This window comes from Nelumbo lutea, chromosome 8, assembly GCF_056320005.1.
Source record: "Nelumbo lutea isolate HS-2025 chromosome 8, American lotus-T2T, whole genome shotgun sequence".
Taxonomy (NCBI): Eukaryota; Viridiplantae; Streptophyta; class Magnoliopsida; order Proteales; family Nelumbonaceae; genus Nelumbo; species Nelumbo lutea.
Window position 1 is genome coordinate 1,218,332 of NC_142691.1, and position 26,691 is coordinate 1,245,022.

A 26,691-nucleotide genomic window follows, 5' to 3' on the forward strand; every position below is an offset into this window, starting at 1 on the left:
GAATCCGGTTAAATATTCGAATATTCAATTCGATTCAAATTCAACTAATTATTTATTTTAGGTAATTGATAAACATAAACTATATATTTTATTTATATAAAGTATATAAATATATAAATTATTTATATAATTTAATTATTATATATATATTATATAAGACATTTAAATATTTTATTTATTATATATAAGAATTAAATAATCGATCAAATTCAAATATTTATTGAATCAAATCGGGTCATATCCAAATTCGAATCTGATTAGCTATTTGGTATGAATAGGATATCCCAAATTGATTGATTAGATATTCGAATTTATCTGAATTTGATTTGATTATGTCAACTCTCGAATTTGAAATCGAATTTTCAAATACCGTTGACACCTTTACTTGCCCCGAACCCGCCCTGCCACCGAGATCAGGGCGGGAATGTAATAGAGTGTCTTAACTCGCACGGGCCCCTACTATTATAATCGGGGGGCCAGGGTAAGGTGGAGAATTCACGCCCCATCCTACTACCCATTCCTAATTAGGTATTACAAGCAATTCCCCCCCCCCCTCCTGGAAAATTGCCATCCCTATCCAAGTTTGGTGTAACCACGCCACATCAAATGAATTATTCAGTTTATTAGAGCCCTTTAAGAGGTGTAAATGTATGTGGTATAAACGTAAATGGTAGGCATATGAGTGATATAATTAGAAAGGATAGGGTTGGAAATGAAACCGAGAGTGGAACTTGAGCATGACTTTTAAGTGATAAAATGAGAGAATTTGAGTGGGATGGATTGTCCATGAAAAGCCATCTACATCACCTATTAGAATAATAATCATTGCAATCTAAGGGGAGTAGAATAACTAGGGCCAAGCTAAGGGGAGTAGAATAACTAGGGACAAACAAAAAATACTTTGCTTACCCAAAAAGCTTTGGGTGAAAATAATAAGAAAAGTGCCCATAAATTGACAATAGATATGGCATTAAGGGAAGCATGGATTCATGTAGACAGTTTGATTTGTAATTTAAATCAGAATCAGAATTGGAATGGTTTATTCTTATAGTTTGTTTGGTTCAGACAATAATAAGAATGGAAATTGGAATCAGCATAAATGGGATTTCATTCCCAAGGGAGGGGAGGGAATGGCCATTCCCTCAAATGGGAAAATGTCATTCCACTAGGAATATGAATAAGATTCAAATTCTGTCAACCAAACAGTTGGAATCGGGGCCTTAGATGATGACAATGATGATGATAAACCCATGTTGGTTAGGGCTGTCAATGGTACCCCAAAATCTGAGACCTGATCCCATTTATCTCAGATTTGGATTATGTATATAAGTAATCAGATCGGAATCTGATGTTACAATCTACATAGGATTCAAATTTGACCCATCAATTTGATTATAATATAACATTTATTAATTTTAACATATAAGTTTTATAAAATTATAAAAATATATTGTATATATTATATTACATATGAATTTATGTATATAATAAATTTAGTGTGTTATATTTATATTAATTTATTATATAAAAGTTAAAAATAAATAAAATTTAAATATTTCTGATATTTTAGAAAATTTACAACGAAATCAGATCAAATCTGAATCCAACTCTTTAAATCCAATCAGATTCGGATGTAGGAGACCAATAATCAGATTGGATGCGGATTTTGCTACATCCGATCCGAGCCCAATCCGACTAAGCCCTAATGTTGGTAAATACCTCTTTATCATTATTATTTCTCGGCTCCTATGGCCCTGTTTGGCAATGACCCTCCTGCTCATATTCTTTTTGAAATTCTTGTACTAGAACAGGAATTTTGTTTTTTGTTCCTCGAAAGCAAAGAAGGCATTTGGAAAAAATGTTTTTGGAGAACGCACTTTTGTTCTACAGAAACAGAAATGGTGTTTGGATAACTAATTCAGAGGAAAAGAAACCCAACTCAATTGACATGATAGATAAATAGAAACCCCATATTTCAAGATATTCAACAAAGTAAGGGCCGTTTAGTGCGTCTTTTTGGGAAGATCTTTCGATAGCTATAGTAGTCAAAAGACTCATTGCGATTTTGCATGAAGATTTGAGCAGCCCAAAGTTAGTTTGGCACTATCATGGTTTTTTGTGCATATTTCAATGTCTTTCCACCCGAGAATAAAACCTAAAAAGCTTCATTAGGAGCTTCTTGAAATCAATCCAAAATGGGCTTTTCGTGTCTTTTTGGCGCTCCGATTTTTGGTGATTAGATATTTCGTGAACCAAATGGGAATAAACTGAAAATCGGTATGCTCAACTTGTAAATAGCCAAATGACCATGCCGAAAGATGCACCAAACAGGCCATAAAAAAATAATATGAACAAACAAATTCAGATGATGGAAATTCGACATCTGTTAGATACGATTGTTGTCGGATATTAGTTTGGGTGAATCTAGCTAGAGCAAGGAGAAAACCAGGTATGACGAGAAGGAATACACCTACCTATTTATGTGAATTTGGCTGAAAATGTCGTCGGAGCTTTGTACCGTTCACTTGTCGTCCAATTGTTGACACAACAGGAGCCAAGGGAGTTCCCTCCTTTGAGATGTGCAGTGCCAAAGAGGTAGTGTTGGATGGATGAGAGATGGTTGTTTAGGACTTGTTTCTATCATTTAATGCAAAATACCAAAGATATCCCTTCTCTCACATGGAAATCAATAGCACTTGTGCGATAATATGCATTAATATTGTGAGAACTGCAAGTTATTTGGGAATGCATTCTTTGAGAGTGTCGATTTATCACTCTCAAAGAGCGCATTCTTTTTTTGTACCAAATGCATTCTTTGAGTATTGTTCTTACACGAGAATAACTTCGATAAAAACGCATTCACAAAACATTGCCAAACAGGGCCTATATCTTCGGTTAAATGAGGTATACTAAACCGAATATATATTCTATTGTTCTATTATTCTATTATGTTTATATTCGCAAATTTCCTTCTTAACGAACAGAGCTCTTTTGGCAGTCAAGTTCAAATCCCATTGTAGTGTATTTTTGTGTTCCCCTGTTTTCTTCTTCGCTTTTAGTCTTTTAGATAATGGTAAAACTCAGTTTGAAAGCAATACAAATACAAATATATACAGCGTAAATACAATTTGCACTCCTTCCAAAGTCAGCCTAACGAAGTAATGAAGAGGAATAGAGAGCCACGATCTCAGTTAAAAGATGGCTATTTGTTAAGACAAATTTTCTAGATTGGGATGATTTGTGAATTGTAATAGCTAGTAGGTTTACATGAAGTAGCATGAGGCTGCAGCTGGATGGATGGCCCTTCCAAACATTTAATTGTAGACAGCTATAGGATTAGGACTAGTGTCATCTAAGGCCTTCCAAAGTTGCACCGCCTAGTTATGGTCATAATTACGCAGAGAACCATGATAAGTGTATACGATATATAATAATGATTAATTTGACATCAAAAAGTCAATTCTTCATTGAAAATTCTCAAATTATAAAATACAAACACAAATAAATACCCCAAGACTCCAACCTATAAAATAGACAAAACAAATAGATTCCAACTATACGCCACCACAAAGATAGAAATAACAACCTAAAAAAAAAAAAAAGCTGAACACCAGAAGTGACATCAAACAATGCCTCTGCAATCGGCATCAAATGAAGGTCATAATCCTTTAATAAAGACCACGAAGTCATTGAAGACTTCCAAAACAATGAAGCACAATAAAAAAACCTGAAACACCTACTATGCACCGTACATAAGATTTCAATGAGAATGGTCTACTTCGTTAATAGTATTTGATGGGTTTTTCATTTGATATTACTTAAAAACTAGTTTATGATGTGCTTAATTTGTATAGAAGAAGAACACAAATCAAGGAAAAAAACTTGGTTACCTGGGAACTTGGAATAAAAAAAAAGAAAAAAACAGCTTGACCTGTTTTGAATCTTCATGTGTATGACATGTTAGTGTGGATGTGAGGTAAAAAGAGTAATTGAAAACAATATTCTAGGACAAACAAGTAATTGAGTGGGGTAACTGTCATATGCAAGAGGTTGAAAAACAACCCAAATTAAATGATGTATAATCAAACCCATATCTCAAGCCCAGATTCCTGAGTATATGCCATCACTTGGAATTGCATTTTGATGTGATGGGTAGAGAGACTCGATAAAGGTATAAATTGGATAGAATATAGGGAATTAGTCTTGAGGGACAAAGCCATGGGAATCATTGTATGCATCTATTAATACTTGTGTCTACTGGTTTTAATACCACTCGTGCATTAAAAGGAGTCTTCAGAAGAATCAGAACTAGGAAACTTGTATAAACACATGGTACTTATATACAAGTTAGACTTATTCATTTTTTAGGAAGTCATGTACTAGGGTAAGTGAACTTATTTAATTAAGTGTGGATTAAGCTCACTTATCTATGTTGCTTTAATTCCCAAGTAAATTATACAATAACCTTTTATCTATAAAAAGTCATTATTAGAATAGGCAAATTTGTCTTGTTATATTTTGCCAACTTTCTTTCACATGGGAAAATTATCCATCTTGGAGAAGGAAAAAAACTTATCACAGAACCAACAATTTGCCAAAAAACAAGGGTGGTCACGAGCCGAACTCTTCACGAGCTATTCGATGAAACCGAGCCGAGTTCAAACCCAATTTGTAGGCTCATTTATTAATCAAGCTGAACTTGAGCCTAATAAAGCTCAGCTCGTGAGACTCACAACCCGAGCTCGAATAGCTTACATATAATAATAATAATAATAATAGTAATAGTAATAATAATATATATTAAAAATATTACATATAATATTTTTATTTTTATACATAATAATAACTAATTATTATAATTCTTAATTTTTTAAATATCAAATAAAACATTTTTCTCAAGTCAACAACTTGAGCTCGAGCTTGAGCCTTGTACTACCTTGGCGAGCCGAGCTCAAATAGCGAGCTATTCGGCTTGGCTCGGCTCGAATCCACCCTATCAAAAAGTGAATACATAAAAGTTGATTTATAGAAAATTAGAAATCATTTTCCCATTTGTCATCTTCCTTTGCGCGCAACTCCAATGCATGGTTTTCAAAACTAGACCGGACTGGATGCCCAGACCGAAAAAAACCGGATTTTTTGTCAAAAAATGTTAATTTGGTCAACAAACCTAGGCAGTTGAATTGTTTTGAACGATTCAATGGTTTTGACTATTTTTATTTATTTTTTGTCAAAACAGGCCAACCATTCGGTTTGAATGATCAGATTATCGAAACCTAGGCAGTTGAACTCCAACGCATTATTAGATACATTTGCAAGTAAAACGAATCAGGTTCCCTCACATTTTGCCCATGAATAAATGATAGGAAAACAAGTAATATAAACTGCACAACCCCTTTCCTTTTTGTCGCCTTCCTCCTCCCAAATAGATTACTTGCAAGTCTTGCATTATATATCTAAGCAAAGGAGAAATAGGAAAAATTGAAAAGCAACTTTAGTTGAATTATAATCGAAGCAAAATATTGAAAACAATATTAACAGAAGGGAAAATATTCATATTTTACACTGCACCGAGATTAAATAGATTTGTCTTGTGGAGAATGAGTCCAAAACATGGGCTGTTTGATCAATAAGAACACCCCACTAGGCCCTGCAGGCAAAGTAATAGAGGTTTTTTCCCTCTTCAAAATAGGCCTGATTCAAATTGAACTTCAATCCCATCTTCTTTTTCATCTTGCTCTACCTTGTTTCATTCTACATCACCACCACCACTACCATCATTGTCATCATCTCCTTTCTCTCTTTCTTTCCTGCATCTCCAACCAGACTGTTGTCACTAATTCACTATGGGAAATAGATAAGAATTCATTCATTATTCAAAAAAACATTGGAGGAATTTCAAAAAATAGCAAATTGGACCAAATGAGGCTGTTGAATCTCAGAGCATGTTTTAATTTGAAGGAATTGTCAGTGGGGATTGTTATGTGTCCCACTGCTGCTACCTACTATATCACATGCCCAAAAGTCTTGAATTCCTTTTGGATCTTCAATTCCCATGTGATTGTATAGTTACCAGTTCTAGGAGGACAAGAAGCTCGCAAACTTGGAAGTAATCTTTCAAAACGATGGAATTTTTGGAAGCTTGGCCAGAGATAGATATGAAACTGGACCCTTAAGAGTCCTGGCTGTTCTTGAATGAAGGTGTCGAGCGGGAAGGCTTCATCAATTCATTTCCACAAGCATTGATTGTCAAATGGGTGGATGTAGGTGTTAACTTGACTACTTCACTCTTCAGGGAAGGTTCATTCATTGGCTCATACGAATCTCTCACTTTGGGTGCAGGGCTGACATGGGATGTTGTTACAAGTTAATGAAGGTTTGTTACCTAATCCCAACTCATGAAAAATATAACGACCGTTTCTTCACCTGAAATAAATGGAAGGAATCTAATAGAGAGTTTAGTTCTCTTTCTTTTTGCATATTTTAGTCATTAGACCCACTTTTATAACAAGACAAAAAACATCGATTTGACTATTTCAACGGCGGACTTTCTTTACCAAACAAAATGAAAAAATAAAAGAAAAAAACGTCAGACTGTAAATTTTAAAACAATTCCAGACGGGAGCATCGATCAAATTGGAATGCGTGGATTAAGTAATTTGATTTGCTTTTTTATCCCATCAACATAATCCCTGAGAAATGGGGTCAATGTTTCCTATATATATTCAGAATTATTATCAATAGCTCCTTCTACTCAAAAAATTTTCACGGTTCCAACCTTCCCAGGTGAATAGTGAGTACATTGGCGTTGTGGCTTCAGTTTTTAATAGAGCTCACAATTGACGAAATAGAGAAGAATAAGTAGGGGTTTAAAATAATAATAAAAAAAACTACAAAATTTATAAAACAATTCCTTGGAGAGGTCCGGTCTGTCAACTGCCATGGTGGTCATTATTCTAGGGCATCGTCCTGGAGAGGATAGGATCTGTTATCGTCTTAATACTGATCATCTTATTATTGCCATGGGGAATTATAGCACAAGCATCCAATCAATTTATTGTCCCCCTCTGGTACTATATTATCCGTATATGTCTCTCATCTGGGCAATTTTCCCCTTCTCTACGTCTGTCTCCCCTCCTCTATTTTTTTTTATTTCTTAAATACAAAACTCGTAAAGTTTTAAACCATGAAAATCATGGATGCAGTATTTATTCGGTCCTCCGATTCCCTCCCTTGCTGGTTACCAAAAGCTAGGGAATATGGTTGTCAATTGTCACATGTGTGGATGCTTGACCTTTGTGATTCCTCAAAACCTTAAGCTTCCCAACATAGTTGAGAAAAAAAGAAAAAGGAACGGTAATGTAGAAATTGAGTGATGCAGACAAAACGTGTGACCCCACCCCATGGTATGGTTCCTATAGTTCAGTACCTATTCTCAGGTTTTGCATTTCTATTGTCATCCATTTTTTTTCATCGCTTATTTTTTCTGTAAATAATTTTTGGATCGGGTAAAAAAATGTATTTTAATGAATGCCACTGGATTGGTTTACTGGTTGATATATCTGGTGGAACCCATGGGAGTGTCCGGATTGAATTGGTATTAACTGAATGCAATTGCTATTAGCTATTGAATAGGTTATGGAACCAATGACAATTCCCTACACCAATATAACCAACATAAAATATGTAGGGCCACAACCATTTGAATTCAGATTTATTCCTCGCAGTCACTTCTTACACCAATCTCACAGCATATGTTGTTATTCACGGGAAGATGCTTTAAAATGAGATTGGTCGAATTACAAGTTCACAACCATTCAACCTCTCACCAATGCTCCAAACATTTTATAACCGAGGTGGGACATTATCATTGGTTTTACAGCGAGCCATCATGTTCAGCTGATCCGATCCAATTAGTTGGACCCGAGTACAAAAGAAAACCCTTTTAATGGTTTGTATTCTGGGTCCCCATAATTTACCATCTGTCCCATGCTTGGTTAAGGGAGCAATAGGCTCATCATCCAATTAATGGGTCCCAACAAAAACTAAAAAACTGACCTATGCCCAAGCAAATCACCATAATCAGATTTTTTATTAAGCCTTATTTTAACGAGCTAGACGTTTTTCCTACATTCATTTTAATTTTTATAATACCTAACACATATAACAAATATTCTCTCGTTGTTTTGTTTTTTGGTCTGGTCTCATGTAACAAATATGCAAACCTCAAAATTCAAAGATGTGTTCCCTTCTCAAAGTAATGTAATTACGTAGCTTCTAGAGGAGGAAAGAAAGTGAGAGAAATTGACCAAGGGCATCATCGTAATTTAAAGTCTCTACAGACAGTAATCCAGAGTAGCCCGTCGTCAGTGACGTGTTCCTTCGTAATTCTTCAATTTAGGATTAGGATTAAGAGTGCTTTTTAGTTTCTCTTAATTCCAATTAAGATTATTTAGGTTGCCATAAATTTGTCTGAAACACATCAATCACTCCCAACCCAACTCTCTCTCTCTCTCTCTCTCTACTGTATCTCGGTGGTGTGGGGGAGAGAAAAAAAAGGAAAAGAAAAAAAAAAAAAAAGAGGAAAGATCATTTGAGAAAGGAGTAAAGCAATAACCAAAACGAACGACAGCTATGACTCAGAGATGGTAGTAGGGTTTTCGTAAATTATAAAACAGAAAACAAAAAATCACAGAAAAGTGCCCTTTAAAAACAAAAAGAAGAACTCGAACAAAGACAGAAGCAGCACAAGAAGAGCAAGGAAAAAATAAAATAAAATAAAATAGAGAAATGCTTGTTCTTAGACGAACCGTAGCCGAAGATCCGTTCTGCAATCGGAGATCTCGACGAGAGCACGAGGTAGGTAAAAATCTAAATCGATCCACCCCTCTTTCGCCTTTTCCAGGCTTCTCAAATCACATTTTTTCTGTTCATTTCTGTAACCAATCAGCATTGGTTTTCGCTGTCGATGTATATGGTTTTGAAGGGTTTGTGTTTAATATCCGAGGATTTTGAGTATTCTACATTGTCGCGCCTAATATTATCTGTCAATCGTGTTTCCGGTTGCGAGAAACGGCTAGGTTTTTCTTCACTTTGTTCAAATGCTTCCGATGTTGTTGCTGTGGTCCGGGAATTCGTTCAACTGATTAGATTTTTGCAGCATTCTTGCTGGATGAACTTCAAAACTTAATTATTTTTTCCCTACCCCTACACTAATTCTTCGTTTGATATTTGCTACCGAATTAGATCTGAAGCCTATTGGGCTTTTGCTTTCTGGAAAAGATGCCCTTCTATTTCCATGCGCAAAGATTTGAGATTGGTGCAGTTCGTTGGAAAATTAGAGTTTTTGCGTTTTTTTTTTTCGTGGCTGAAAGTTTTATGAACATTCGCCCGTAAATCGAAACGTTCAGCCATCTTTCACAGGGATCTGCGAAAGTTTTCTTTTCCCCACTTCACTTGTTTAGTCTAATACACAATGTGAATCAGCAAAGGGAGCATCTTGTTGTCTGATTCCTATAATGTAAGCTTCGCGCACGCCCATGCAAAGCTTTGCAATCGGTGTAACATTAATTCTCTTCTGATACTGATTTTATCCTTTTTTTTTTTTTTTAAATTTTCCCTTTTAATCAATTGGTTACTTCACTAGTTGCCTTCTTCTTTCCGAAGTTGTGATGAGATCATGAATATTCTTATTTGCTGCAGATTTGGAGGATGTGGAATTTGAACTGCTAAAAAGTAAATCAGGTTTCTGGGAAGAGTTCAGGGAGGGGATATCGTCTCTATAATCATAGAAAATGAAATCAGACACGCTTCTTGATTATGCTGTTTTCCAGCTGTCACCCAAGCGTTCAAGGTAAAACGGAAGTCATCTACTTATTTGATGGATTTTACGGGTTCATGAACTATCCATTTTTATTTTATTTTATTTTCTTTCTTTTTTCTTTCTCTCTTGGCAGGTGTGAATTGTTTGTCTCCGGTGATGGAAAGACTGAGAAACTTGCATCAGGTCTACTAAAGCCGTTTGCTACTCATTTGAAAGTTGCAGAAGAACAGCTTGCTCAAGCAGGTCCATCAATTAAGCTTGAAGTTGAGAAGCATATAAGTTCCGGAACATGGTTCACCAAGGGGACTCTTGAGAGGTTGGCATTTTTTTTTTTTCGTTTCTTGTCTCTCTATTGATTGCCAACTGAATGTCTGAAACCTTCTATTTGAGTAATTTGAACTTCAATTCATGCACATTCAATCAGTTCTCTTTTTCATTTCAAAGGTTGGATGGCTTGCAGTTTGATTTACTTGGGCTTTGTGGATATAGGTTTGTTAGGTTTGTTAGTACACCAGAGGTTTTGGAACTTGTCAATACATTTGATGCTGAAATGTCTCAGCTTGAAGCAGCTCGGAGGATTTATTCACAGGTATTAGCATCATTGCATTCATTTCTTCAGTTTCTCTAATAATCTTAATAAGCAATAGAGCTTCTTCTGGCATTCACTGAAAGGTAAAGGTCTTCTTATTCAGGGAGTGGGAGATCAACTATCTAGTGCCTTGGGTATGTTTACTAATCTTTACTTTTAGGTCGTTCCAATTCATTTTGAGATGGTTCATGTTCATGGAAGCCATTGCTTAGAGATTACTTGTTTACAGAATGCACAAATAATTTCTTTTTGTTCCGTAATCTGTTGTTTTTGTGACATGTGAGGATTAGGGACTTGCCAGTGTTCAATACACTAGTTGTCATTTCTTTCCCTTCTTTTTAGTTTTAGTATCTAACACTTTCTAGAGGCAATGATCATCTTCTATTTAATGGTAATTGATTTTGTCAGGTTCCTTTAGGCAGAAGGCTTCAGGATCCACTATGTAGATTCACATTTCTAGTGTATAATTATAATTATTTCTTTTCCTCGTGATTTTTTCAGGGAAGTGTAGATTGTGCTGGGTTTGACATCCTTGATATGTTCCCATTTAATTGTTCTTTTATAACCTTTTCCATATCCATTGGAAAGTTTTGCTAAAACAGTAAATAATTTAAAAGAGATTGCTCAATAAAGTTCCTGCGTAACAACTATTTTCATACTTTAAACTCAGTATTTACCTAAATGATGATCACAAATTAGCAGGGAGCATGGATAATTAGAAGTTGGTCATTTTTCAATTAGCACTATCACAAGATAATTAATCCAATAAAATACACCAGAAAATGCAAAATAGAACACAAGAAGTTGGTTACCCCCTCTGGAAGGAGTTGTGAAGTTGAACTATGATGGGAGCAGTCAAGGCAATCCAGGACCTTCGGGTATAGGAGGGATCTTGAGGAATAAGGATGGCAACATTCTGTCCTTATTCTCAGGTCCAGTGGGTTATGGAGGCTCTACAAGGGCTGAGATATTAGCTGTGGTACAAGGACTACAGTTTCCAACCAACTTGGAGTGACTGATTTGATAGTTGAAAGAGACTTTAAGGTGATAGTGGGATGGATGTCGGACCCTGAAACTGTTGTTTGGGGATATAGGGACATCATCAAAAAAGTCAAATGGCTTACAAGCACCATGCCAGTTAGCTTTCAATGGGTTAGTAGATCGGAAAATGTTTTGGCAGATTCTTTAGCTAAACAAGGGGCTTCAAGGGATTCTCTGTTTTTGGCTAATTTGTAACTGCAATCTGAAAAGAGTTGGGTTTAGAACCATCTTTAAGGGGAGGTAACAGTGTAACACCTCGTGCCTTCTCTTAGGGTGCTTCATGCTTGTACTATTTCTATCTCTATTTAATAAAATACCATTCATTCATCAAAAAAAAAAAAAAAACACCAGAAAATGCTGCTAGCCTGGATTTACCAAGACAGCTGCCATCAAATAGAAACTTCAACCATACATGGATGGGATGGAGAAGAAGGCTAATTAATTAGGGAGGAATCTAGGATCTCAGGGAGGTTTCTTCTCAGATCATCTAGAGAGATTTCTTGGAGGTTGAAAGTCACCGGTGGAGAAATGAAAAAAATCTCTGCACCTTAGTGCTTCAAATTATCCTTTCTTGTTTTTAAATATTCTCATGTTTCTCTACATAACAACAGTATATTTTCCCAATGAACAATAAGATCAAAAGGAGCCCCACTTAATGGCATAGATAATAATCTAATAATTTTCCACTAAACCTCACCCCTAAATGACTGTGAAGAGCCATATATCTTGTTCTTGTTTTTTATGTTTTCTATGTTTACTCCATCTAGTTTTCTTGGTGTTCTATCGAGAAGCCAAAGTGCAGAAAAGAAGAATTTATTAAAATGTCCACTAAATTATAAACCTCAAAACATTATGTGTTTGGGTTGCGTGGGGGACAGCAAGTGAACAGGAAAACTTCTTTCAAGGGTACTCTGAGAAAGATATTGGCATTTTGTATACCATAGTATTGATAAAAAAATTTTGTATACCATAGTAATTGCCTTAATATTAGAGATCACATTTCTTTCAGGTTCAAAATCTCAGAAATACAACAGAACCTTGGAAAAAATGGTAGTAGTTAATGGCACAAACAATATAAGTTGGTTCTTGATGTTATCCTTATTCAATGATGAAAACTAGAGAAGAATATATAAATATTATATTTTAGTTGAATATTCATTTAGTGAATCATGCAAAAGTTACAATGGGTCTTCACCTAGGTTCAACACATAGTCCTTATTTATTTGTGCTAGTCATAGATGAATTGACTAAACATATTCAAGAGGAGGTCTCATGGTGTTTGATGTTTGCTTCTGACATAGTATTAATTGATGAAACTAGTAAATGATTAAATACAAAATTAGGTTTATGGACAACTACATTAGAAACAAGAGTTTTTTTTTTTTCATTTTTTATCAGCATTAGAAACAAGAGGTTTTAAAATAAGTATGACAAAAACAGAACATATGCAATGTAAATTTAAGAATAACAGGAGTGCAAACCAGGGTGCACTTAGTATTTATCAAAAAAAAAAAGAAAAAAAACCAGGGTACACTTAGGATTGGAGACCAAGAGATAACTCATTGTGACCTCTTCTGTTATCTTGGTTCAATAATCCATAGTAAAGGAGAGATTGAGGAAGATGCCACCAATATAATTAGAGAAGAATAGGCAAAATGGAGGGGTGCATCTAGAGTCTTACCACCAATATAATTAGAGAAGGATAGGCAAAATGGGGGGATGCATCTAGAGTCTTATGTGATAGGTGAATACCGCTTCAGCTAAAAGGAAAATTCTATCAAACAATTGTAAGATCAGCTCTGTTGTATAAGTAGAGTGTTGGGCAGTTAAGAAGCAGTCTGTCTACAAAATAAGTGTGGCAGAAATGTGAATGCTTAGATGGATCTCCTAGTGAAGTGAGAGGTGGTATCTAGAAGTAGAGATGATGGAGGTCTAGGAATAGGAAATGCCATTCACTGGTTGAAATCAATCGATCTGTTTAAAGACTTCTCAGCTGAGGACATAACATATACAGAAATTGGAGTGAGGTAGCAGCTATAACTTCCCTTAGGTCTATTGTGCAGGCGGAACTGTGGTCCCCATTAACACACAACACAGAATAAAGTTAAACTTTGATGGGAGCCCTATAGGCAACCTGGGCCTTTCAGGTATAGGGGCAGTATTCAGAGATGGAGATGATAAAATTGTTGCTATGTTTTCGGGACCTATTGGAGTAGGTGACTTTTTGAGAGTGGAGGTGATGGCATTGCTTCAAGGTGTAAGATTTGCTAAACAGCTGGGGCTTCACCAACTAGAGATGGAAGGAGACTCTAAATTGCTAATTGATTTGGATGATGTCGGTCTGTTTGGGAGCTTGGATGCATGGACATGCCATAAGAGAAATTTTCAGCATTACAAGGGAGATTGGGGCTTCGCTCAAGTGGACAAGAAAGTCAGCTAATGGACTAGCTGATACCTTAGCTAAACAAGGGATTATGAGGGAGAATCTATTCTGGACAGGGCTGTAAAAAAGGATTATAATGGGCTTAACAGTTGTATATGTTATTTCTTTAACTTTGCTTTAATGAAGTTACCATTTTCAATAAAAAAGAAAACTAGGAAAGACATGATTAAAAATGAAGTCATATGAAGGAACCTAGGAAACTTTTTAATGAACTTATCTTCTTTATTTATCTTAAAAAAAAAAAAGAAGAAAAACTAGAGTATCTCCAATAAGTGATAAAATGAGATAAAGTAGATTGAGATGGTTTGGTCACATGCATAGAAGACCATCTACAGCACCTGTAAGAAAAAGTGATCTGTTACACGTTTAATGGGCAAAAAGAGTAAGTGCCCATAATTTAACAATGAATATGGCTCTGAACAAAACAGAACGGTGAAACAGGATTGATGTACCTGACCCCAGGACAAGGCTTAGATGATGATGGTGATTCTTTTTTGTGCTTCACCTTTTTTCTCTTGTCTTGTCTTCCATTGGACTCTTATGTTTCTTACGTTCAAGGATCTATTTTGCTTTATTTGCTATCAATGGAGACGGATGAATCTCATTTGCTATTCTATAAGAAAATTATGCTACGAATCCTAGATTCAGAATAAATTTTGAATTTAGTAGGTGCCATATTTACCGGAAGATACCATTTGACATCTATGATTTATTACAGGGGGAGATGAAGGAGGAGTGACTGAAGCTGCTGATATAACCAAGTCAGTCTCCATTTTTGTTCCTGGCGATTTAGTCTAAATAGTGTTGTGTTTTGGATAAATTCTATGTTTATGTCATTGTTGAAGTTAAATTTTCTTTTGTCAACCTTTTGTGGTTACATTAACATATGAGAATGCCTGGGAAATGCAGTTCAGCTAGATTGAGTGTAAGTTTTACAAAGTTTCCTGGATAAAAGGATATAAATATATCATTACCTGTCCAAGTCCAACTGTCAAGTTTTAATATACAACCACCGAGTTTTGCAATTTGAGTACTGAACCAAGCCTTTTGAGTTATGGGTCTGGATTTTCTAAAGTTTCTTGGAGTGAAGCTTGTGCATGTTCAACAAGTTGTTAAATTGTATTTAAACTTTAAAACTTTCTTGATCCCAATAAAGAATGTAAATTTGTTGAGAAAACAACTTTATTCTTTCTGGCAGAAAGAGATTTATCTTTTTTTTTTTTTTCCCTTTTTTTTGAGAAGTTAACTGAATTCATTGAACAAAGAGAGGGGTACACAAGGAGGTGTACAAAACAACAAACAGGGGTCAGACCCCTAAAAATTACACATGGGGAATCTTGTCACAGGAGAGTGATATTTATCTGGGGGATTGGCCTGAGTTTTTGGTTAAGGGCCACTAGGAGAGTGATATTTGTGACAAGTCCCACCAGTTAATCAGCTGACATGGAAATTCTACTGTTACAAATTTTTTGCTGAATGATTAAATGAGACCTCTTATTGCATAGGCTTTTTATTGAATGTGATGTTGGGCTATTCAATATGTTCATATTTTCTTCTATAGCTGCTTTAGTCCCTGTTTTTCTTGGTAACTCAGGAAAGAGCTTCTGAGGGCTATTGATGTGCGGCTTGTTGCGGTTAAGCAAGACTTGACAACAGCTTGTGCACGAGCATCTGCTGCTGGTTTCACTCCTGACACTGTTTCAGAACTCCAACTTTTTGCTGATCGCTTTGGTGCTCCTCGTTTGAAGTAAGAAGTCAAGAAAATCTCAATTTTAAAATTCTCAATCTGTTTTTCTGGGAAAAGTTTGCACAAGTTTTGTTCTATTGCCGTTACAGTAAGCTGGGCCTACAAACTGTGGAGAGGCTGGAAGCTGATGCTTTTTGCAGTAAGGAGGTCCTACCTTCCACAGCGATTTGTTGCTCTGTTCATAAAAATTGGTTGTTGCAACTGTACCTTCAGGCAAACTTGTAGTTGGTATAAGACTCATGGGGAGCTTTTCCCCTTTTATTTTTCTAACAATTGCAAAACTAGAGTCAGTAACTTGTTCATCAAAATCAATTAAGATATTGGAATGCTGTCTCAATTTGATCACTGCCTCAATGGAATCTAGGGCCATAGCATACAGTATCATGGTTGGTGCACTAATTGACTTGATGGTGTTGCTAGGAAGCCCGAAGCCATCAATGTGCCATTTTATAAATACAAAGTTTAGCAATTATCATCTTAATAATTAGGTTAGGGTCAAAGTCTAAGTTACTTGAATAAGCAATTAAGTTGGGTGTTGGCTCCTGCCTTGCTGAATGGCATGCTAGGATGATTACTTCACCCCTAAATATTTTACTATGTGACTGTTTATCTATTAAGGTGGCATTTCGAATGGGATCTGTTTCTTGTGAAGTCTACAAAGTCTAATTAGATCTTATTAGGATAAGATTTTTATTTTTTGTATCCTGATTGGACCTTTATGTTTGAATTGCTGATTGGAGTGGTTATTGTAGTTTGTTCTCTTTGATCATAGGTACCATAGGCTTTCATATCGCTATGAAAATTTAAAAAGATTAAGAGAATAAAGGAAAAAAATTATATGAACAATTAAGAAGTGATTAGTAGTGCTTCACTCACTTGTTAAACGGAGTAAAATTTCATGTTTAAGTGGTCCCATTAGAGTTAGAGTTGTAAACAAATGCACTAAAGAGGGGGATAACTATTTATATGAATAACATTTGGTAATATTTCAGTCTTTTAAGTGTCACCAAATAAGCAGTTTGGTTCAGCTTACTTAGCAATTACCAAGCAACCTCTAATTCATCAAAATCAACAGTTATCAGATAGCCACAAAAAGAGTGGTGATCTTGTAAGAATGCTATAAAGTGTATTTAGTCTACCATGTTTATCAGTCCTTGGCTTACAAATAGAAAAAAGTTGCAATTTCTTTGTCTTCTTAATCTTGAGGAAATGACGTATATCTGAATCCGATCTCTGACAAGCCACAATTTTCTGAGAGTAGTCTTGAACTCTGAACTGTCAAAAATAACTTTTTAGCTTTTATGGAGTTCTGAAGTCTAAATATAGTGAAGCCATTTTGATATTCTGAATGATGAAGCCTCTAAAAAGTCTGATTTATAGTTTTACCTGTAGGGATGAGAGATCCATCGTATGGACGCCCAAAGATTGCGGAATAAGGGGGCAAATTTCAAAATTTTTTCTCTCCCTTCAACTGGGAATCGCATTCCCTATTTAGAAAATCATATTTTCAAGGATCATTCTTGAACCATAAACTGAACCAGATCTGAACCAAAAAGGAGTAGGAGAGGATTATACCTGATACGGAGAAATAGTATCCCCCAACGAAGGTGTTCACGCCCAAGGAAGGATCCAAAGACTGCTCCCACTGAAGATAGCGCAGTGCAGGATGGAGCAGAATCAGCAGCGTTCTTCTCCAAGAACTCTGTTATTCATAAGAATTAGTAGGATGGCACGTGAGCACAGTTTCCTATCAACTCTTTTTCAAAGAACTGATGTCAAGATCGAATCTTGACTTTTCCCACAACTGGAGATCGAACTGGCAAATAGGGCGGCATGAACAGGGAGGTGGCAAGAAAGAATTCTGCAGGGATGCTTAATTCTTCCTTCTTTGATTTCAACACTGAAGAGGATCTGAATGAATGTCTTCTAAAGGCTGTCGCCCCCTCCTTTTGTTAACCTAAAGGATCAACTCCTAATCCAATTAGGAATTGTTTATCCAAATCATATTTGGATAAGTCATCTCTTTAGGTGATAAGGATAAACCCTTATCTTATTTGCAGATTGGATTAGCTTTATCCTAATCTCATTAGGAGGTTTCTAGATCTGAATCACATTCAGATCTGGACTCTGAGTGGATAGGGTCAATACCCTATCCTATCTGCTAATCCATCTCAGAATTCGCCCCTTTAATTAACTAATTAAATAGCCCAGTTCGAAATGGGCTTTAGGCCCATTAGTCTTATATATTCACTTAACCTTCCTAACTGTTGCCCAATTGGGCTTCCTTGTATGGCGTGGGACCCAAGCATTGATCTACACATCAGCCACATGGGTTCGGCCCAACCTTTGTCATAAGGCCTGGTCGAATACACTGTTATGGACAGTGCACCCCCTGAAACCCATCAAATGGGCTCTATGGGCCCAACACTTACCCTAAGTGGTCCCTGGGCCAAGCCACCTTGTAACACCCAGAGACTGTGGGCAGATGCAAGATTAGCCCATTAAGCATTATCCTCAATGGTCTTACACTTAACCTCTCAGCCCATAATGATCATACACTGCACGATAAGAGAGGACCTCTCCTTCAGCTACAAGGAACAATGTTGCACTCTCAGTTTATATGGATCTCGGGAATTAAAACCTTCTTGTAAACATTTTAAAAACCATAATATATATATATTTACATCTCATATAAAATATACTTTGCAAAACAAATCTCAACGATTGAAATCGGCTGCCGACAGTCTTGGTTTCCATCAGTGATAGTGCATCCCCGATCATTACCTTTGTCCGACAAAGGGGCTGATCCTGTCACTATGATCACCCACTCAGATGAATTCTCAGACTGTCCCAACATACCCAGGTTTTGACCCCCGCTAAGGATCTCATTGATTGGTATATCAAAGACAACCCAATCCGACATCTAGTGTAGTATTATAATCGAGTCTAGGGGTCGGGTGTAACTTTCCAGTTTTGCCCATCAATCTCCAAGGTCCAGGGCAATACTGAAAATCTGGTCTAATTCATAGATTCAATTAATCCTACACTGTATGTGCCTAGGGTCTCACTCTGCCAGCTGAGACAGGCCACCCCAACCGACTTGGTGGCACCATAGTGTCAGCCTTATCAGGATAGGTCTCCCCAGACTGACCCACTGGCTGTAAACATTCTAAACTAACACGAGTCTCATTAAGTGTCAGTTTAAGGGTATTACACAGAAACATACCAAGGGAACATGAATCAAACATTCACTTTTATTCATTTACAATAAACTCATAAAGTACATCATTCTGATTGAAGCTAAGGGCATACAAATCTGAATCCGATCTCTGATAAGCCACAATTTTCTGAGAGTAGTCCTGAACTCTGAACTGTTAAAAATAACTTTTCAGCTTTTCTGGAGTTCTGAAGTCTGAATATAGTGAAGCCATTTTGATATTCTGAATGATGAAGCCTCTAAAAAGTCTGATTTACAGTTTTACCGGCATAAATCTATATACTTTTTGATCACTTAAATATATAATATGTTTTATTATAAGTTATAATTATTTATTTTATACCACTACAAACATATTTCTATAATATATGCTATTTTTCTGTAACTATTTCTTTTTTATTGTAATTATTTAATACTGAATTTATTTAGAGGTGAGTTCACCACTGAAAATTAAGGGAAATTTTCAGAAGTCAGATGTGTATTCGGATGGTTAACTGAATGACCATCTAATCTCTGAACAGAAAAAAATTTCAGAGTTGAGAACACATGTTTATAGAGCTTTCCAAGCAAGTCATTCATTGAGTCAGCATTTGCTGGGGCCCCAATTTCCTTATTCGCTATATGTTTTAGAACACATGTTTATTGGTGAATTATGCTGATGCTATATGCCTTGTTGTTCTCCACTCAGTTTGTGGAGGTCTGTGAGGGTTGGTGTTCCTGGTGTTTTAAACTAGAAAATGGTTGGTGTGTGGTCCGATGTGGTACTGGGTTTTCTTGAACATTGAGAATCTTGAATCAATTAATGTGATAATAAATTGTTAACTTTTTAGAAAGATGAAAATGTACATTTTATAGGACAATAATGTTTATCTCGTAACATCTAAAATGTGGCTATAAATCCAATTCTGAAACATTTTCGGCCACTTAGGCATGGTTGTAATTTGTCAATTCTGGTGTGTTTCTTCTTTTAAAAGCCAACTAAGTTTTTTATTCTTTAGAAAAATGATTTTACTGTTTATTTTCCCATCCCTCATGTTGCCTTATTATTTTCTTTATTGTTTTTAATATTAAATATATAATTTGCAGCGGAGCATGCAACAAGTTTATCTCTGTGAGTCAGAGAAGGCCAGATCTGATCAAGACATGGAAGGCTGGAGGGGACGATCATACAGTCCGATCCTCATCTGGGTCAGATATGTCAGTTGATGACTCAACTGAAGAAACCGTCAGATCTGATGGCATCAATCAACTCCAACACCAAGCTCAACAGCAGCATCAGCAAACCAGCCAAGAACGAAACACAACCCCAAACCTAGAGCTGCAATTCAAACCCTCCAGTCATCAACGCCAGTCCTCCCTCTCCTTCCCAGTACGCCGCTCCTTAAGGGAACCGGGCTCTGAACGAGATGATGGTGGTGGAGAAAGTGAAGCTAGGATTGAAAAGGAAACTAAGCAAGAAAGTGTAACTGAATCCTCTCAGACAAATCAACCAGCAAGGCGGTTAAGTGTGCAGGATCGGATCAACTTGTTTGAGAACAAGCAAAAGGAGCAGTCAGGTAGTGGTGGTAAAGTCGTTGTTGGGAAGCCTGGTGAGCTCCGAAGGCTACCTTCGGATGTCTCCTCAGCTCCCCAAGCTGTTGAGAAGGCTGTATTGAGGAGATGGAGTGGGGCCAGTGACATGAGCATTGAGTTGAGTAACGAAAGGAAGGACACTGAGAGTGCTGCTACAACACCTTGTTCTTCCTCGAACTCCCAGGCTCAGTCCAGTATGTTCTCTATTGCGTCTGAGGATAAGGGCATCAAGGGACCTAGAGACAAAGTGACATCTTATAAGGCTGAGTTGAGGGTTCCTCCTGGTAGAGTAGAGGATTCTGCATTGAAAGATACGGCTAATTCTCAGCCCCAAGTTGGCGGTTTTCCCACTAGGGAAGAGAATGTTGAGCTAAAGGATTCTGAAGCCAGGTTGAATGTTTTTTCAGAAAGATCAGAGGATGTTAAGATCAGAGATAAACCTGCTTCTCGGCCTCAATTTAACAACACCTTTTCTGAACAAGCAGAGAATGTTGGGTGGAAAGGCCAGATGCCTTCTGATACCCATTCACAATCACTTACAGGTGGGGGTGAGGATTCTGATTTGAAGGATCAAGCATCTTCTCAGATTCGATTCAGATCATATCCTGCTAGAGTGGAGCAGGTTGGAATGCAAGATCAGTCATCATCACTAAACTTGTCCAGAACATCTTCTATTGGAGCAGGGCATGCTGGAGCAAAAGATCAACCTACTTCACAGGCAATGTTTGGAGGTCTTACAGCTAGGGGAGGTGATGTTCATCTGAAAGACCATGCTGCGTCTAAGACCAAATTTGGAACTTCTGTGAACACAATGGATGATGTTGAAGTGGGAGGTCAGCTGGTTGGTCAGGCTCTGTCCAGGGCAGGATCCACTTCAACAGTGGACACTAAACTGAATTTGAGAGAATCATCAGTTTCTCAGGTTAAGCCAAAAGCTTTCTTGGGTAAGTTTGGAAGCAGCACTGAAACAACAAACCTTGCAGCATCTGAATCTCAGTGTAAGATCTTTGACGGTAGTTCCTTGGCTTCTCAATCTCGATGGAGGTCTTTCCCTGGAAAAATAGAGGAAGTAGGGAAGAAAGAACTGGTGTCTTCTGAGTCCAAGTTTGGAGGTTTTCCTACTGAAGTGGAAGATTTCAGTGTTCAGGGGATGAGGTTGCTGAAACAGAGTTCTCTTTCTGAGCAAAGCAAGAGGTTGCAGGAAAAGAGGAGTGAGAGCATCCCTAATAATACGACCGGTGAGCCAGTTATTCCCACAAGAAAGGTCATGGAAAGCCTGGAGATGTTTAGTTCAGCTGCAACAGCTCCAGTTGAGCAAGTTCAGAAGGTTAGGCAGTCGAAAGGTAATCAGGAACTCAATGATGAGCTGCAGATGAAGGCAAATGAGCTTGAGAAACTTTTTGCAGCACACAAACTTAGGGTTCCTGCTGAGCAGTTGGGTTCTGCACGAAGAAGCAAGGTAGCTAATGTGCAAGATGAGCAGACTGCTAGTGACACGCATGGAAAACCGACAGAGTTAACTCCTGTACAATTACATGAGAAAAATCCTGTGAAGGAACCTTTTGGGAGTTCCAGCAAGGCAGATTTTGATGTTGGTTCATTGATGAAGATGGTAGACAACCGTGGCTTTGGTAGTTCTCTAAAGCACAATGTTACCGAGTTGGGTTTGTCGGAAGATTGCAAAGGGAAATTCTATGATAGGTATATGCAGAAACGGGATGCAAAACTGAGGGAAGAATCGGGTTCAAAAAGGGCACAAAAAGAAGCCAAGATGAAAGCCATGCAGGATAGCCTTGAACGTAGTAGAGCAGAGATGAAGGCCAAGTTTGCGGGGTCTGCAGACAGACAGGACTCTGCTCTTCATGCTCATCGACGGGCGGAGATGCTGAGATCTTTCAAAATTCATTCAGCTGCAAAGAGCAGAGAGCAGGTATTCTTGATTTAGTTATATCTGCACACAACCATCAAGGCATTGATGTTTATGGTGATTGTGTGGAAACTGAATTTAGGAGTTTTCTGTTTGGTTATTATTTTATAGCTAACCCTATTAAGGTTTTCTCCTTTGGCAGCAGCCAATAGAGCCTGCCCAGAGTGAAGAGAATGAGGATCTATCTGAATATACTGAACAGGCACAATATGGACAAGATAGATCCTTCAGTGATGTGTCTCTAGGAGATGGGTCTTCAAGGAGCACACAACCTAAGAGACTATTACACAATAGAAGCCTATCTTCCTCTACTCCACGAACCTCAGCAACATCTGTTCCACGTTCTTCAGTCAAAGGTTCCAATTCCAACTCTGGCCGCAGACGGACCCAACCAGAAAATTCTCTTATGCAATCAGTTCCAAATTTCTCTGACTTAAGAAAGGAAAACACCAAACCTTCATCAGCAATCAGTAAGACAACAAACCGCTCACAGAGGAGCTATGCTCGCAGCAGGAGTGTAACTGAGGAGCTAGTCCTCAGCAAAGAGGATAAACCACGGAGGTCACAATCCATGAGGAGCTCTGTGAATCCTGGTGAGTTGAAGGACCTCTCACCTCTTAATTCTGATAGTGTGGTTTTGACACCACTAAGATTAGCTAAAGAGCAAACAGATCAGGGCCTATATAGTAAAGTTCCAAAGAATGGTGAGTCAAAGCCTTTCCTTAGGAAGGGTAATGGCATAGGTCCTGGTGCTGGGGCTGGTATTGCAAAGCTGAAAGCTTCAGTAGCATCTGATAGCTTGAAAAATGAAGATTCTGATGAAATGGCTGACCAGGCAGAGGGATCTGTGGACATGGTTAATGAGGAGGAAGAGGAAGAATTTGAAGCAGTGACAGGTGAAGAGATTATGAAGGCAATTGATTTCCCTGCCGATTCAGATAATGAAAAACCAAGACTAAGCCAAGAATCAGAAAATCCGAGTGATCCTGCTTCTGACAATGGTGAGGTTCTCCAATCCCTTTCTCAAGGCCCCAATTCAGCTGAAGTGGCTACTGCTGTTCCTTCTACATTGAGCAGTTCTTTAGGACATTTACAGGATTCACCAGAAGAAAGCCCTGCATCATGGAACTCACATATGCATCATCCATTTTCTTATACAAATGAGACATCGGATATTGATGCCTCTGTGGACTCTCCAATGGGGAGTCCTGCATCATGGAACTCTCACTCCCTTACCCAGGTAGAGTCTGATGCAGCTCGAATGAGGAAGAAATGGGGCAGTGCTCAGAAACCAATTCTTGTGGCCAATGCCTCTCATGTTCAATCCCGAAAGGATGTCACAAAAGGCTTTAAGAGGTTATTGAAGTTTGGGAGAAAAAACCGAGGAACAGAGAGTCTGGTAGATTGGATTTCTGCAACAACTTCTGAAGGAGATGATGATACTGAAGACGGCAGGGATCTGGCAAATCGGTCATCGGAAGATCTGAGAAAGTCAAGGATGGGTTTCACACAGGGTCACTCTTCTTATGATGGCTTCAATGATGGCGAGTTGTTTAATGAACAAGGTACCCTATATATGTATTTCCTGATTAAATTTTCTATATTGCAAGTTCTGGTCCATTGCATAATTGCTCTGATCAAGTCACTATCCATTCCCTCTCTCTCTCTCTCTCTCCATTACCAAAGGTTGTCTGCAGTTGCTTCATGTCTAACCATTGCTTCCTAAACTCTTCTTTTGAAGCTGAAATTGTTCAATTGAAGTCAATAATCCTCACCATTTCTAGATCTTTTTGTTACTTTCCCATTGTGGAACTTGGGATTTCAGTGATTTTCCACTTTGTTGGAGGGAGTAAATGTTTTTGCTTATTGTGGATTGATGGACACTTCTAGTCTACTGGAGATGAAAAATTAGATATCCAATATGCTTTTATTGTTTTATCAATTGTGTGATACTAATAAGATTGCTATCAGAAGGCAATAAATGATGCTTATGCTGTTTAGAGTTCCAGTCATCTGGATAGCCTTGATATGGGATTAGTGGTCTTATGCTTTTTTCTATTATTAGGAGTTTATATTCTTCTGAACTTGTAAGGAAGTACTTAATATTATGTTTTAATCACCTGGATATATTTAGTTGATAACAGGGATATGTCTTGGGTCTTGCAGTTCAAGCAATACGTAGCTCAATCCCTGCACCTCCAGCAAACTTCAAGCTGAGGGAGGATCATCTGTCAGGAAGCTCTTTAAAAGGTTGCTGCTTAAAAAAGATGCTCAAATTACATGCTATTTTAAATGTAATAGCTAAAGAAACTGGCTATATCTAAATAGGAACACTAACTTCAGGATGGTGTGGGAAGAAGCCATCCCTTGCCTATGCGGGTTGCTGAAGATCTCCAACGAAAGACCTGCCTGGTTGAATGGTCTGGGAGAACCACCTATAGGACCTGCCCTCTGTGGCTTATTTGCTTTTTTATTGTCTTCCCCTTCTATCCAGGTGTATGCAACAGTATTTTTAACTAGAAGATATTCTTAACGAGGAAATATTGGGATTCATGGTCCCAGCTTGTATCTGCTATTTGGCATGGGCTATAAGAGAACTTTCATAACATCTTTCATTATTCAATTCTGTTTCTGATGCCTAGGATTGTTGGTTCTGTGTATTATGGGGTTCTGCAAGTTAGTTGTTTGATGTTAGACATATTTCTGAAATGGGCTGATTCATATCGTCTCAAATTTTCAGCTCCTCGGTCATTCTTCTCACTGTCATCATTTCGAAGCAAGGGAAGTGAGTCAAAGCCCAGGTGATGACTGATACAAGAAGGCCAGAAGCAAGGGAAGTGAGACAAAGTCCAGGTGACAACTGCTACATACAAGAAGGCCAGAACCAAAATGTTTGGAACTCTTCAGTAAAAAGGTACAATGACTCGTAATATAAATAGTAAGGTGGTCATTTGATATAGAGGTAGATGTTACATTCACCCAGGCTTCTGAGGGGGGTATATATATGTCGTTATGTATTCTTACCTTTTCTTTGGACTGGTGAGGTATTCCATATCTCCATGTGATTTAATTAGTTTTTTCCCCTTTTCCCTTTTCCTTGTATTAGTGTTGAAATCTGTAGTATATGCATCCAGCCAAAAGTCACCAATTGGTGCAAAATTATCTTAATTTTTGAGAGTCCAGGCCATTTTTTTTACCTTTTTGTTACTGTATTAGTCTTGTGAGTTTTGTATATCAGAAACTTACAAGAACTGAAATATCTAAGTTTTGGAAGGACATTGAATGGGATTAATGCTGCATAAGATCCAAAAATGTCTGCTTCATCATTATATCCTCCATCTTCTTTTGTTTGGGCTCCGGAAATGGAGTTCTTCCGAGCGGATGAAAGTCACACAACAACCACACCAGTCCACAACATCATGTTACGAAGTAGATGTATAGGTGATGTTTCAATAACCGCGAGGTGGCGACTTCTGCTTCCTGATTGGAACACTATACTATAGCCTATATACAGATGTCAGACATTTTACTCGGACCAGAAAAGGTACGGTTGTTAAAATAGCATATTTCATTGTAACTATTCAAATTTGTCAAGTTATATTGCTATTTTTTACATTGCTATTGAGGCATTCCATTTTAATAATATGGCCCAGCTTCTGTCACATGATCTAATCCTCTATTTTTTGAGACATGAAGTATATGCTCCAGAATGGAATCATAGAGATACAGGAAGACTCAAGGCTTAACATTTATGGAATGAGTTTGTTCTTCGGCTTTAAAACTACCATCCTCTAATAAATAATAGAGGATCCTTGTATTAGCAATCTGGCCGTCTTACAAGTTTGGATGGTAACTGGTAAGTAGTCTCAAGCGCTGTTTCCAAAACCGGACCGGACCGGACGGTCGGACTGGAAAACCGGGAACAGTCATCTGACCGGTTCCATTTTCCTCCAAAACTGCTTTTTCTTTCAAAACCGTTGATTTTGGTCAGCAAACCGCTGAACCGGCCGATTAACCATTGGAACCGGTAACCGGACCTCTGACCAGTTCGGTCACCGGTCCGTTTTTAAAAACCATGGGCGTCCGTGCATATAAAAGAGAAGACCAGTTTTCAGAAAGAAACAAGAGAATGTTAGTACTTGATAAAGAAAGACTTTTTGTAATTGTTTTATTCTTAGCCATTACAGATGGTGGGATTCTTGAAAAGACGTGTCAAACGAAAGATTAGATTTAGTGTGCAACTGGCCGACTGTGATACCAAAAGCAAGAAAAAAAGATGAGAAAGAGCATCCTAAGAAGCAAGTGCAATTCCCATTTCCTGGTGGACTCTTG

The 26,691-nt window shown here is 37.6% G+C and overlaps 1 protein-coding gene across 5 annotated transcripts; it reads left to right on the top strand.

Annotated features, from left to right (window-relative positions):
• Positions 1–8,493: 8,493 nt before the first annotated feature.
• Positions 8,494–25,671, top strand: LOC148842093 (GPI-anchored adhesin-like protein). 5 transcript variants are annotated; one of them, XM_088959005.1, is made up of 11 exons: positions 8,494–8,859; positions 9,703–9,853; positions 9,957–10,139; positions 10,313–10,412; positions 10,516–10,546; positions 14,615–14,657; positions 15,491–15,643; positions 19,947–22,362; positions 22,502–23,924; positions 24,526–24,609; positions 25,100–25,671. In XM_088959005.1, exons 2-11 carry the CDS (start codon positions 9,795–9,797, stop codon positions 25,162–25,164), a joined length of 4,557 nt encoding a protein of 1,518 aa, XP_088815131.1. In that variant the 5' UTR covers positions 8,494–8,859; positions 9,703–9,794; the 3' UTR covers positions 25,165–25,671. The 5 variants fall into 5 exon arrangements, with proteins under 5 accessions (XP_088815131.1, XP_088815133.1, XP_088815134.1 ...); XM_088959007.1 differs by having other exon boundaries at positions 22,505–23,924; XM_088959006.1 differs by having other exon boundaries at positions 8,565–8,863.
• Positions 25,672–26,691: the final 1,020 nt, after the last annotated feature.